Below are 12892 nucleotides of genomic sequence, written 5' to 3'. Positions count from 1 at the left end.
TGTCACAGATGAGGTTAGCTGTAGACAAAACAAAATTTTGCAATGTGCTGTTTTTTCATCCTTTTTTCATTGAAAGGCTTTACAAAATAAATGTTAACATACTGTTATAGTTGTGCGGTTTTGCAAATCCCTGTACAGAAAACTAAGTATAAACTCTTATTTTGTCATTGATTTTGTCTGGTGCCGCGTAATTCTCGAGCGCTGATTTGTCCAGATGTGGGAAAACTTATCATGCGTAACTTGGTGTGAGGAAAATGGCATCGATGCAGTGATGGGATTCAGACGGTTCTCACCGATTCTATAGAACCGTCTCACCAAATAATATGAAATCAGCGAACCGGTTAGCGGTATTGGATACTGTCAATGGACTTTTTGTAACAGAACCAGCTGGTATATTTCGGCGCCTTTTCCAAACTAAAAAGAATGGCCGTTCTTTAAAAACTGAACTAAATTTTCTCGCTCTAAAATCACAAATTAAGGAAACTTCTGCTTCTAAATTTGTGAACCAAACATTCCACCCGATACCCTATCTAAATTCATCATGACGTAACAATCTATGGAGTGGCGTCACACACGTCATTACAGTCGTCACAAATGGTTTATTGTGCACCACATAATCACTTTTTGCTAGCATATTCGTTTGAACTTGTCACATATCTTTGTCAAATCCCTTAACCGAAAACAAAACATGTGCTCATTAAAAATGAAAAAAGACACTACTTTATTGTTTAGTTTATTGCAATTGAATGCATACATACAAATGTAAAATGGACAATTTTTATGTGTACTATGCACAACACAATTGTAAATAAATACCTCAGTTAACTTAACGATGTTCATAATTAACTTAATTTGACACTGCCAAAAAAAGACAAATTTCTTTTTTGATGATCAATGAGAAATGTTATATTAACAGGTAAATCAAGTTTTGGCAATGTAGTTCAACACTTAGATGACTATTCAGCAGAATCACAATTTTAAATAGCTATGTTAAAAGTTAAATTTGAGAATTTTTCACATTTTTCACAATACAGAAACTTAATGAATGGCAGAACTTAAAATATGGTCTTTAATACTATACCAGGGGTGCAATACACTAGGCTTGCGGTCCAAAGATGCCCCTAGGGGTTAGAAACAGCTTTGTAGTTTCATACATTTACTGTGGCGGTGATAATTATTTGGATAAAAAAAGGAGACACAAAATAAGATTTTTACATAATATTCAAAGCAATAACTTGATTATTGTGTGGCACATATTATAATTAGAATGTGAGAAAAGTTTTCTCCTGCAGTCCTATTTAAACTGTGCACCCTTGTACTAAACTGATGCAATACGTAGAACATATTCCACACACACACCAAGTAACAAGCTAAAATAATTAAAACAATCACCACAAATGAAGCCACATGACAGCAAAATCCCAAAATCAAACTCTTAACCATAGCTAAGTACCCACAATGCACCATTCTGATCTAGCTTTAGATGCTGCTGTTCGAACTGAGCGTTTGCGATCGTCAAGCGTGTGACAAAGGCTTTTAATTACTCTGTTTTTCATTGGAATAAGGGTTGGTGATGGAAGAAGCGTCAGAGCTCCAATGCATGTGACAGCCTGAATAAAAACCATAGATTTTGAATTAATCTATACGATTGTGTGCAAAAACAGTTTAATGGGGTTTCAAGATGGTTTACGGTAGGGCAAGGGTGTGCAACCTTTGTCAATGTTGGTCCAAATACAGTAGCCAAAATTCAATCGCGGGCTACACCTGTGCTGTTAAACACAAGTTGATTTACTTTGTTGATTACCAAATATGCTACAAGTAAAATTCGCATTTGATTCTAACCACAATTGCCTGGTCACAGAAAAATAGCATCCGGCACATTATTCTGCTTAACAAGAAATAATAGTGGGACTCGTTTGTCAGTACATTTGAAATCCAAGCCTCTCTGCGGGCCGCACAACCTTTAATAAAGGGCTGCAGGTTGCATACCCTTGCGATAGGGGATTAAAGCTACTTTCCAAAAAAATGTGGTAAAGAGTGCAAAAACTATTTAGTGATTTTAAAGGGATGCCAACAAATGCTTAACAACCACTGATAAGAAGATGTAGGTAAAACATAAAATAAATTTGAACACTCTAAACCTTGAATTAACTTTTCTCATGGCACATGAAAAAATGCAAACACACTGAAATTGAAACAGGTCAAACCACTCGCGATAGAACAGACAGTTCGATGGATGACTGATTATTATTAGGCATTATGCATTCAGGCCTCGACTGCACACCAATAATAAAAACAAAACAAACATGTGTGGAATCACAAAACATTTTTTGGCACACATTGTGTCATAAAAACCATATATTACCTTTAGTCTGACTGACATATTGCCTTTGAACTCCAGCAACGATAGAAAATTATCCAGAAGTGTGTCTGCATAGGAATTCATTAAATCTGGTGCATCCTGAAATAGTAAATCAGTTTCATGTGACAGTTTCAGTTAAACATACTGTAATGTACCAAAGGTGTGGACAAATAGAGAAATACCAAGGTTACAGTGATACTTAAAGCATGGTTTGTCTTGGACTCATAGTGGTCAAGAAAAGTGGTGTTAAGAAGACGTTCTATCACTTAGAACTTGTATTTAATAAATGAAAAATATATATTGTTTAAAAATAACATTAAACACAAAATTTGCTTATTCAATTTGCTTAGTGTGTATAGTTATATATCTTTTAAAGTGACAATCTATCCAGTGCTGTTTAGAAAAACACTGGAAAATACACTCATCTTTTAGCCCAAAAAAGTGTAAGAAACACTTGTTAAGTGCAACAAATGAGTAAACAGAAGAGGTTTCAGGTTTCAGGAAAAGTAACCTTACGAGGCAGAAATATAATTTATAGTTGTCAAAGGAATTCCTTTTTACCTGAATGAGGTTCAAAAGGGCAGATAAAGCAGATAAAAGAAGGGAGGGAACTTTTGAATGAAGTGACTGCAGTAGTAAAGGCATTAAGCTTGAGAATTGTGCCAGCAAAACCTAAAAAAATGTCGAAAATTTTTAGATTGTGTAATATAAATTGCCTAACAATTTAAGTTGTGTAAAAACATATGTTTTTGCAAAATGGGTTATATATGTCTAAAACAGACAGTTTTTAATGAAGTTGCAAATTCATATCGTAAACCAAACTTCTAAAAAACTTCTTAGCAAGATAAAGTGGGTTATAACCACACAACTAGTCATAAAGTCACAAGCTGGATTACAGCCTGGTAAAACTGTTTTAGTTTGACTATACTAATGCATATTTTTGACTTTACAGTCAACCAACAGAAAAAGTAACAATCCTACCTGTTTGGGAATGAGAACAAGCATTTCTGCCAAGGCAGTTAGGTAGTTTGCTTTTTTATTTTGATTTTCCTCTTCTTGAGGTGCGTTGTTGTCTAATTTCATGGTTTCAAAGGCGTTAACAATCTTTGGTAAAACCAGAAGGAAGAATCTTTGTTTGTACATCATCTTTGATATGGCATGAGAAGCACTGTTTAAAACCTGTAAAATACACAAAACTAAAAAAAGGTTGTGTTACTTTGGAATATGACTTATCAACTTAGACAGTGTTGTCAACTTTTGGCAATTTCAGCGTTAAGCACTTCAGTCAAACATCACATCATTCGCTTGTGGGCAATTTTTTTTATCATAAAAATGTAAAATTTATATTGGGTGAAGTTGTTATGTCAGCATAGAAAGTGCCTTGCATGCCTACATTTCTGAGTGTAATAGTGGTTTGTGTGAATTGATTGAAACAGTATATATTCAGAAAACAGGAAGATTAGGATCAATGCATCGTAAAAAAACCCAAAGCGAGCATTGTACAGTTTAAATTATTTCAAAAATACTTAAGCACGGCTTTTTAAACAATTTGTCGACCCCTACACTCAATGATTTAAGCTTTGTTTGTTTAGTTTGTTGAACAATAAAAGTTTACATTACAGTGTACCTCTTCTGATTCTCTCATAAGAATACTAAAACCGGCTGAGGCCATTTCTCCAATCTCTGCATCACCAAACTGTGTCATGATCAAATCCACAAAATCCATGGTTCTGACATGATTCCGTTGAGCCAATGCCTTCGTTGTCCAAATTAACAAAGTCATACTCTGTATTTTGTTGCTGGGTGCTCCTGCTTTTTGTTTCTTGTCAAAAGCTTTTGATACATTGTCCAGTGTCTGGGGTGTAAAAAAAATACTTAAGAAAAGTATTATAGCTTTGAGTCAGTAGTTAGAGCAGTTAGTAGTTACACATTGAAATGGTGAGTTATTTTCTGTGCATTTGGTGAACATATAAATTTACATCTTACAAATGGATTCATTAATCTAATTTTAATTGAACCAAGCAGATTTTATTAAACCAAGGTTAGAACCTTTGCTTAACATAACAACAAAATAGAATAGAAGTACACAGGTTAAAAGTGGAGTTGTTATGCAACATCCATCAAAGCACAGTTTTTGTTCACCAACAGTTAAAGATAAAACAAAGTAGAAGATGGGGGTATTATATTCACTATCATTTTATGACATTAATGTAAGAAAACCTGAAAGTAAAATGTTCATACTGATAATACCATCATATAAAAGTCCAAAAACATGAAATTTGATACAATGCTTCCTCAATTATTCAGTCCGGTTGGGACCAAATTTTTACCAATTTTATTGGAAAAGCAAATGCAACAAATCATTTAAATTTTTTTTATGCCCACATTTTTTTCAATTTGAAAGTATTTCGTTTCATTAAAACAGAGTTACCTTCAGTCATGGTCAATTGCCATTGTTTGTTTTAGCATTTGTGACCTCATAACGCTGTTTATCAGGTGATAGTACAATAAATATGATACAAAAGTTGGTTTAACAAGACACAGCTAACCAAAAAGGCACTGTTACAAAACAAACTAACACTCCAATACCTTCTCAAGCAGCTCCGTAGAAATCTGGTCCTGTTTGTTGATGAACCCAGCAAAAGTTTTGGCAGCAGCGACGTAAGTTGGCAAGTCAGGCGAATGCATTGCTAACGACATTAACTTGAGTTGCAACTGGTCGACGTTTGGTATAGTTACAGCTCGATCAAAGGCACAAAGGCTGGCAGTCAAGAAGCACACAGTTCTTGTTTGCAATGGGTACAGCGATGCATCAAGTGGCAGGAAAGGAAAAGTGGGTTTTGTTTTGATGTCAAATGCCAAAAGGTCATTGTTAACGTAAAGATCGGAAATCAAACTTGAAACAAAATTCGCAGTGTTTCCTGGCCTTAGCTTTTGGCAAACGTTGCGCATAATTGTGCCCGCTGACTGCATAAGAGGCAATGTTATACAGTCTTGTGAGTAGCCACTAGAGCTGTCTTCGCAACTGGCGCAGCATTGTCCAGGAGCGCTTGGACTTAAAGCCCCTTGCACACAAAGTTTTAGTAATGGGAGGCAAACATTAAGAGCCATGTATTCCGTATACATATGGTCAGACAAGTAACAGTCAGTTATCGCCTTTAATCCCAACATGATCTCTTTCAAAAATATACAGTGGTCTTCATCTAACGAGCATTCACTTACTTTTGTCATTAAAGGTTTGATAACATCTTGGAAGATTTCGAAATGGCCTGATAGAGCTGTAGCACACTCAAGCAAAACTTTTAACCTCTGTGACTGCTTGCAACTGACATCAATACTTTTCAGTTCTTCCACAACTTTAGGAAGCATGCAACGGCGCACAATATGTGACTGCATGGTAGCAAGGTAACCAACTGTGGCTTTTACATCATTCCGCAGACTAACATCGTGATGTTCATCCAGCAATATATCAAGAAGTAACATTGCCATGCTTTCAACTTCATCATTTGAGAGAATTTTCTGTGCGAAAAGTGCAGCACTTGCTGTTACAGCAGAACACTGCAAATTTTTGGATTTTTTATGAACAAGCATGGACTTAATCAGCTCCAAGAGCTCGGCTTTAAAAGGCAGTAAAGGATGTTCATAAAAAATAAATGGCTTGCAAATAATTAAAATCTGTACAAGCATGTCAAAAGCATTGTCCATTCTCACAGGAGTTACACCACTGGGTTCTTTTCCACTTTCAAAGGCTTGCTGCAAAATCAAAGGCACAACTGATTTGACAACTTCACTGCATGCATCGCTCGATGCTCGCGCACAGGCTAAAATCATTTGAACTGACATCCACTTTAATTTGTCCTGTATTGGCTCTTTGATATGAGACAAGCAGTCATCTATGATCTCAGATAAAAAAAGGTAAAGATCCACTCTTCCATCATGTTCATCAATTGGCCACTCAGATACACTTTTTACAAGCTGCGTTAAAAGTTGAAGTCCACATTTTTCAGCCTCCTCTGAGACGGAGTGCACTACTTCCCGCTTTATGGCTTTCCATATGGTAGACACAAACGGTTCCATGTCTGCTTTAGCATATTCTGGCAAACAGGCAGTCAAGGTTTGCAGTGAATCAATCTTTGCTCCTTGAACATCTGAGTCAAGTTTTTCCAACATCAGGGGAATGCAAAATTTAGCAAAAACTCTTGTCGAAGAAAGTACAGCCCTTAAACCAAGAACCAAATCCTTGTTTGTTATTGTGGCCTTTTTGTTTGAAGCTGAAGGGTTAAAGTCAATAGGAAAATAGCAAGAGGTGACTTCGAAAAGGTCTTCAGCCAAATTGGCCAAGTTAAACCCACTTTTTATGATGTCCGTGGCCAACTGGAAAATAACAAGCAAGTTTCTTGGATCTTGTTCGCCGTCAATCGCTTGGATAAAATTGTACAAGAAATCTCGGCCCATTGTCGAACAGACTATTTTGTGTTGGTCAAAAATGTTAGTCAGAAGTAAATAGACTTTGTATCTCTCGCCTTGCAAACACGACTGCACATGTACTTCTTTAAACAATGCCTTAAGCATACCCTCTGTAGATAAGTTTGATAGTTGAGTAGAAGAGCTAGCCCAGCATAGGCCATCAACAACAGCTGGTTGCAGTGTATAGTGGTCCTGCAAACGGCAACAAAGGAAATTCACAATAACATTAAGCTCACTTGCTGATAAAACTGCACTGGGCAACTTTTTAAGAACAGCTGATAGTAGTTCACAGGCTTTGATTCGAACAGCAACATCTGTACTTGTTAGGTGGACACCGAGTGCTTCAACAAGAGCCAGAATTTTGTTGCCTCCAGTTTGAATATTAAGTGCTGCTTCTGATACCAACTGTTCCCGTTCCAATCCAGAATCAGAAAAATACTTTTCCACAAATATGTCCATTTTTTATTTTTTAAAGAATTCCACATGGAATTCAATACATGTTACTGCACAAAATCTGTAAAAAGTATCAGCACAAAAAAAAATATCAAACTTTGGAGGTCAGACTCAATGACACAAAAGCATTACGTCATTTTGTGCTGCACAAAGGATTCAAGAAAAAATTAATCCGGTCTATTGAATATGCATAAATAGCTAAAATCGCAGATTTTGTTTTTGATCAGTTACGTCTCAGGCAAGCAAGAAAAGTTCGCCAAGTTCAATATTTGTCTGCAATTATCCCTCTTGATCTTGCAAACTCTACAAACAAGTCGCAAAAAAAACGTCAAAAAAAAAAAAATTTAACGTCTAAAGTTTCCATTTAGAAAATTGCTAAACTACTTTAAAAACCTTCAAAATATAAATACCCTTTTCGAACAACACCAATCCCTATCAAACAATTCTACAGCAAAAATACCTCTTGTTCCCTGTGTACGTGACTGTAAATCATGTCACGTTTCATGTTTGCACAAACTTTGCAGGGACCATGACTACGTTCGCGATGGAACTTGCTCGCAATCCGCGCACGCATGGCTGCCTTCGGTTTTTCTGAATTTTCACTGAATGTTTGTCAACTGAGGGCGCCAAGTTTTCTCCCGTATTTGGTTTGAAATTGCGTTTTTTGTCTTTTATCGAGCGAGTTCAATAACAGTTTTCGATTGATCCTGCTAAATGTTTTAGGAAGACTGTGAATAAACTAGGTTACTGGTCATAATAGACAATATTAGTTTTTTTATTATTCGAGTACAAAATGGTTTAATTAACCTATAAACAAACACAAGATTATTAAACAAATATGAATGATCTGTACACACAATTTTTACGTTCGTTATTATAAATTCTACCACCAAACTGTTTTTTTTTAAAAAAACTGCTACTGTAAAGGATTTTTGTTCATTGTAGGTCGGGGATTTCCCTAAATTTCCATGTGTTGTTTGTTGTATGACTTGTGTCTTCAAGTTTCATGACCATTTTTTTAAGACGCAATTGTTAAACAGATCTAAATGCCAGAAGCTAGTATTGAGGACGTTGTTGCCGAAGACTTGCCAAAGTCGTACGGAATATTGGCCAACCTAAAGGAGCATGCCGATTCGTTAAACACCATCGCTGAAAATTTGTTGACGCAAGTTAAGTCGGGAGATTTACCAACCAGCAACGGGGTTTCGCTTTTGGATGTGAAGTACAACTACCTTTTAAGTTACGTGACAGGTAAGGTGTTCTTTATGTACGGAAATATGATAAAATTGTTTAACTGAAGATGTTAGATGGGTGTGTTTAATATTGATAATGAAGTGTTATTTTGTACCCTTTTTAACTTTTCTGTTCTTTTAGCATATTTTAGCCAGCTGGGTATAAGAGACTGATTCCTGCGTAAGTAGTGGGATTCAGCCGGTTCGCATCAGTTCTATAGAACCATCTCATGAAATTTTGTGAGATAAGCGAACTGTTTAGCATTGTGGGCTGACCAAAAAATGTAAATCCCACCACTCTGCGTAATTGATTCTTACGTTTGTTGTTTCAAGGTGCAGGTGCATGTGAAAACAATACATCAAAGTCAACATTGTATTTAAGTAAACATCAAAATGTCCTTAATATTGTTTTTTTTTTCAGACATTACATCTTGCATTAACAGCAAAATCAATGGGGAATCACTTGTTGACAACCCAGCGATCGATAGAATAGTTGAATGTCGAACAACACTCGAAAAAGTTCGACCTCTTGAACAAAAACTGAAGTATGTTGTAAAGAGTTTAAAACTTACAAATATCTATTTTCATTTTAAACTTATTATGAAGATACCAGATTGACAAAATACTTCAAGGCTCATCGGGTGCTGGTCTGCATAAAGATGACCCGCTTCAATTTAAGCCAGATTTGGAAAACTTTGATTCTGACAGCGGTGCAGAAGATAATGAATCACAAGAAGAGGTTGGTAGTTTAGATTCTATACATCTTTTTAAGTCAAATGCCTAAAGCAAGGGTGTCCAGTCTTTTTTCATAGGGTCCCGTTTTTATCAGGTGAAGGTGCCCCAGAGCCAACATTTTTTTGCAAAGTTTTTAACCGGACAATTGTAATTGAATGTATACAGCATTTAAGGAAAAAATTGTGGATTTCGTTGCGTCAGCACCATGTATACTTTCTTTTTACCGGGAAATAAAGTTCCATAGAAGGCTTTTGTGTGAAGTTGCAACAACCTTAATTCAAATTAATGTGGGCCATACACACTAAAATGTGAAACAACAGGGCCTTGTAAAATGCAGCCGAGGGCTGCTCTTTGGACACCCCTGGCTTAAAGCTTTAAAAGTGGGTAATTTTCCAGTTAACATTGAGTTCTGTATTTTAAACTAAATTTTTCGGTCACAAGCAAAGATGTCATATACATCTTGTTTTGTTTACAAGTGCTCAAGTATTAAATCCTGACATCCTATTGTGTTTTAGAACAAACCAGCAAAATATATTCCACCACACATAGCATCAGTGATGTACGACAAAGAAGAGACTGGTGCAAAGAATGAAAAGGCCATTGAGAGGTCAAAACAGAGAGCATTAAACTCATCTCTTATTTCGGAGCTTGTGCACGAATCAACTGACTCTCCGATGGAAGTTTCTCATCATTCAAATTTAAAGAGCAAAGTATTAAGAGATCAAGAAGATAGAAACAGGTGGGTGAAAAGATTTTTAAATGATTTGTTAACTGATGGCCATAAAACTAATTAAACAAATCATCCATTCAATTATTTGACTGATGATATCCAACAATAAGTGGTTTTAAGATGCTTCGATTCTATTCAATTTTGCAGGATGTAACTTTTTTTCGGTAATTCAAAAAGGGTTTAAGTTACTTGCTAAAATGTTTAACAAAACAAATTGTTTTGCTTGTCAGTGCAATAAGGGTTTGGTTTATCATGATAAAGTTACTGAAAGATAAAAAAAAAAATTTTGGGTGCAAAAGACTTATAAAAATTAGTTTTATTTTTTAGCAATTGTTGAGCAACCAGCAACATTTAACAAGTTTTGAACCCTAGAAGAACATTAAGATAACAATTTTCCCATTAAGAATTCAGTTTTAATCAAAAAATATTTGATAGATTTGAGGAAGAATACATGACAAGGGTGATGGTTTCCAAGAAGCAGAGATCCCAAGAAAGAAGAAACCTGCAGCGGTCCGAGCTGGATACCATTTCAAAGTTTGGCAACATTGGTGCACTGGAAGATGTTCATGAAACAATGCAAAAGAAAAAGTCAAAAGGAAAGGGACGTCTAAATAAAAGACTGAAGCACAAGAAAAGGAAGTTTAAGTAAAAATAAAAAATGGTCCAAAACAGAGCAAAGTATCTTGTTGTGAATAGGGATGGACTAAAACTACAAGTGTTTTGCTATGATGTTGTAGTTGGCATACAGTAATGGTTAACACCAACCCATTCTTAGTAGCAAATGGTTTGTAAAGGATGGATGTTCAATACCAGAGTGGAACCATTATGGTGTTTTGCTTTTCTTCTATTGTGTGATTCGCAAACTGAAAAAGTATGTCATAAACGAGGGTATGCAACCTGAAGCCTATGGGTCAAATGCTGCCCGTTGATTAAAGGTTGTGACGCTGGAAAATTCTAAGATACTGGCAAACAAGTCCCAATTATTATATATTTTTAAGCAGATTAATGTGCTGAGTGGTATTTTTCTGTTACCTAGCAATAATGCCGCTGGAAATAAATGTGAATTTTACTTAGTTGTTAACTCAATATAGGCATCTTTGGCATGCAACGAAGTAAATCAACTTATAGTGCAGCCAGCGATCTAATCATGGTAATTATGGGTCCCCTTTCCTGAAGGGGACACATTGATTTTACTCAAATTGTTTTTTTTTATTTCATTGTTTTTTTCTCCCCAAAGTTTGTCCGACTCGTTTTTCCTTCAAATGTTTGATGGATTTGGATGAAATTTACACAGATGGTAGATGTAGTTATGTAGATGTGCATCCCACTTTGTTTTTGTTGATAACCCCAGTATTTACCCCGCTAGCCCCCTAAAATGGGTATTTTCCCCCCGAAGTTTGTCCGACTCGTTTTTCCATCAAATGTTTGATAGATTTGGCTGAAATTTACACAAATGGTAGATGTAGTTACGTAGATGTGCATCCCACTTTGTTTTTGTTGATAACCCCAGTATTTACCCTGCTCGCCCCCTAAAATGGGTGTTTTTACCCCGAAGTTTGTCCGACTCGTTTTACCATCAAATGTTTGATGGATTCAGCTGAAATTTACACAGATGGTAGATATAGTTATGTAGATGTGCATCCCACTTTGTTTTGTTGATAACCCCAGTATTTACCCCGCTAGCCCCCCAAAATGGGTGAGTTTTTAAACAGTGTCAGAATTGGCTGAAATTTAGATTTCTTGTATAGTATGCCATTTATAGGTGTCGATTGTTGCGTTCAACCCTGTAGTCCTAACATTTACCCCACAAGCCCCTAAAGTGTAAAACATATTTGTATGTTACTGGTCACTACAAACGAAAGATTTCTTTTGAGCAATAGTGTTACAAGGGCAACCAGTTGTATGTTGCTCGTTGGTGGGTTGCTTGGTGGTCGTTTTTGCGCCATGGCAGTTAGGTGGTTGTTAACAGCCCTATGACGTCAGAAACATTAACGGTTGTTGCTCAAAATACCTCTAGTGGTCGAAATTTTAAACATTGGCGGATTTGGCTGAAATTTTGCAGTACTATTGATTAAGTCATTGTGGTTTTTATATATTTTTTAGTTTGTGTATCAAACCCAATTAGTTGCCCTACTAGCCCCCTAAAATGGCTCAGTTTTTTAAAACGTTAAATAGGACATACTTCAAACAATATCTGGGGTGAATCTAATTTTATAGCTTGTATTCTACATAGTATTATTATTTAAGCCTAGTGCCGATCACTGTGTTTTACCTTACAACACCCGACTTTCTCATGGTTATCTCTTGAATTGCATTATTTTCAACTTTACGTGTGTGGGGACCCATGAGTTTTTGCCTGCAGAAACGACTAAAGTTATAAAAGACGATGGCTAATATGGGACCCAATACAAAATAAGCATAGGAAATATATTTATGTTTTAAAATAGGTTATAGTGTATATGCAAGGGAAATATGTGCTAAGCCACCCTTCTAGTTGTACTTGGCCCCCACAGTGGCAAAGGTTGCACATCCCTGTCATAAAACATCAAATGAGATAAATAATCTTTGCCAATTTCTATGAACAATATTTTCCTCTGGTAAAAACTGAAAAAGTAGGTTAGGTGAAACATCAATTTTACCAACCTTTTTCCTTGCAATTAACCAAAAAACTTGTAATAGGCTACCAAAACTAATACAGCTGAATCTAGTTAACTACACAATTCAGTAATTGTCAAGTGATCGGAAGTCCAACCATAGCCATAAGAAAATTGTCTGGTTAATTGCATGAAAAAGCTGCACAGTTTTGTAGTGATTAACCAGATTTTTTTATAACAGACAACAGTTCGTGAATCAGTATGCAAATAAACAGAACTCATCCACAGTAGTTTGTGTCAAAACTCAATAAATATTTTT

The 12892-nt window shown here is 35.9% G+C and overlaps 2 protein-coding genes across 2 annotated transcripts; one reads left to right on the top strand and one right to left on the bottom strand.

The window, feature by feature from the left end:
- Positions 1–717: 717 nt before the first annotated feature.
- LOC145230678 (MMS19 nucleotide excision repair protein homolog) lies at positions 718–7375 on the bottom strand. The gene is made up of 6 exons (XM_080096180.1): positions 4952–7375; positions 3990–4217; positions 3344–3541; positions 2924–3034; positions 2366–2461; positions 718–1610 (listed from the first exon to the last, which is right to left on the bottom strand). Exons 1-6 carry the CDS (start codon positions 7286–7288, stop codon positions 1446–1448), a joined length of 3135 nt encoding a protein of 1044 aa, XP_079952306.1. The 5' UTR covers positions 7289–7375; the 3' UTR covers positions 718–1445.
- Positions 7376–8250: 875 nt separating this feature from the next.
- On the top strand, positions 8251–11052 carry LOC145230701 (neuroguidin-like). The gene is made up of 5 exons (XM_080096205.1): positions 8251–8533; positions 8936–9059; positions 9121–9253; positions 9765–9988; positions 10415–11052. The coding sequence occupies exons 1-5, from the start codon at positions 8329–8331 to the stop codon at positions 10626–10628; spliced, it is 900 nt and encodes a 299-aa protein (XP_079952331.1). The 5' UTR covers positions 8251–8328; the 3' UTR covers positions 10629–11052.
- The last annotated feature ends 1840 nt before the right edge of the window (positions 11053–12892 follow it).

This window comes from Phallusia mammillata, chromosome 1 (assembly GCF_965637545.1).
Source record: "Phallusia mammillata chromosome 1, kaPhaMamm4.hap1.1, whole genome shotgun sequence".
NCBI classification, from domain to species: Eukaryota; Metazoa; Chordata; class Ascidiacea; order Phlebobranchia; family Ascidiidae; genus Phallusia; species Phallusia mammillata.
The sequence above is the reverse complement of the archived record's forward strand: the minus strand, read 5'-3'. Positions and strand labels throughout refer to the sequence as shown.

What these genes read in the sequence shown, in the direction of transcription:
- LOC145230678 (XM_080096180.1), bottom strand. Translation starts at nt 7,288, where the DNA reads ATGGACATATTTGTGGAAAAGTATTTTTCTGATTCTGGATTGGAACGG. An exon ending in CTACGGAGCTGCTTGAGAAG is followed by an intron (nt 4,218 to 4,951) that starts GTATTGGAGTGT and finishes TTTACACCCCAG; the next exon opens with ACACTGGACAATGTATCAAA. An exon ending in TTGTTCTCATTCCCAAACAG is followed by an intron (nt 3,035 to 3,343) that starts GTAGGATTGTTA and finishes ACATTTTTTTAG; the next exon opens with GTTTTGCTGGCACAATTCTC.
- LOC145230701 (XM_080096205.1), top strand. Translation starts at nt 8,329, where the DNA reads ATGCCAGAAGCTAGTATTGAGGACGTTGTTGCCGAAGACTTGCCAAAG. An exon ending in CCTCTTGAACAAAAACTGAA is followed by an intron (nt 9,060 to 9,120) that starts GTATGTTGTAAA and finishes CTTATTATGAAG; the next exon opens with ATACCAGATTGACAAAATAC. An exon ending in GATCAAGAAGATAGAAACAG is followed by an intron (nt 9,989 to 10,414) that starts GTGGGTGAAAAG and finishes AATATTTGATAG; the next exon opens with ATTTGAGGAAGAATACATGA.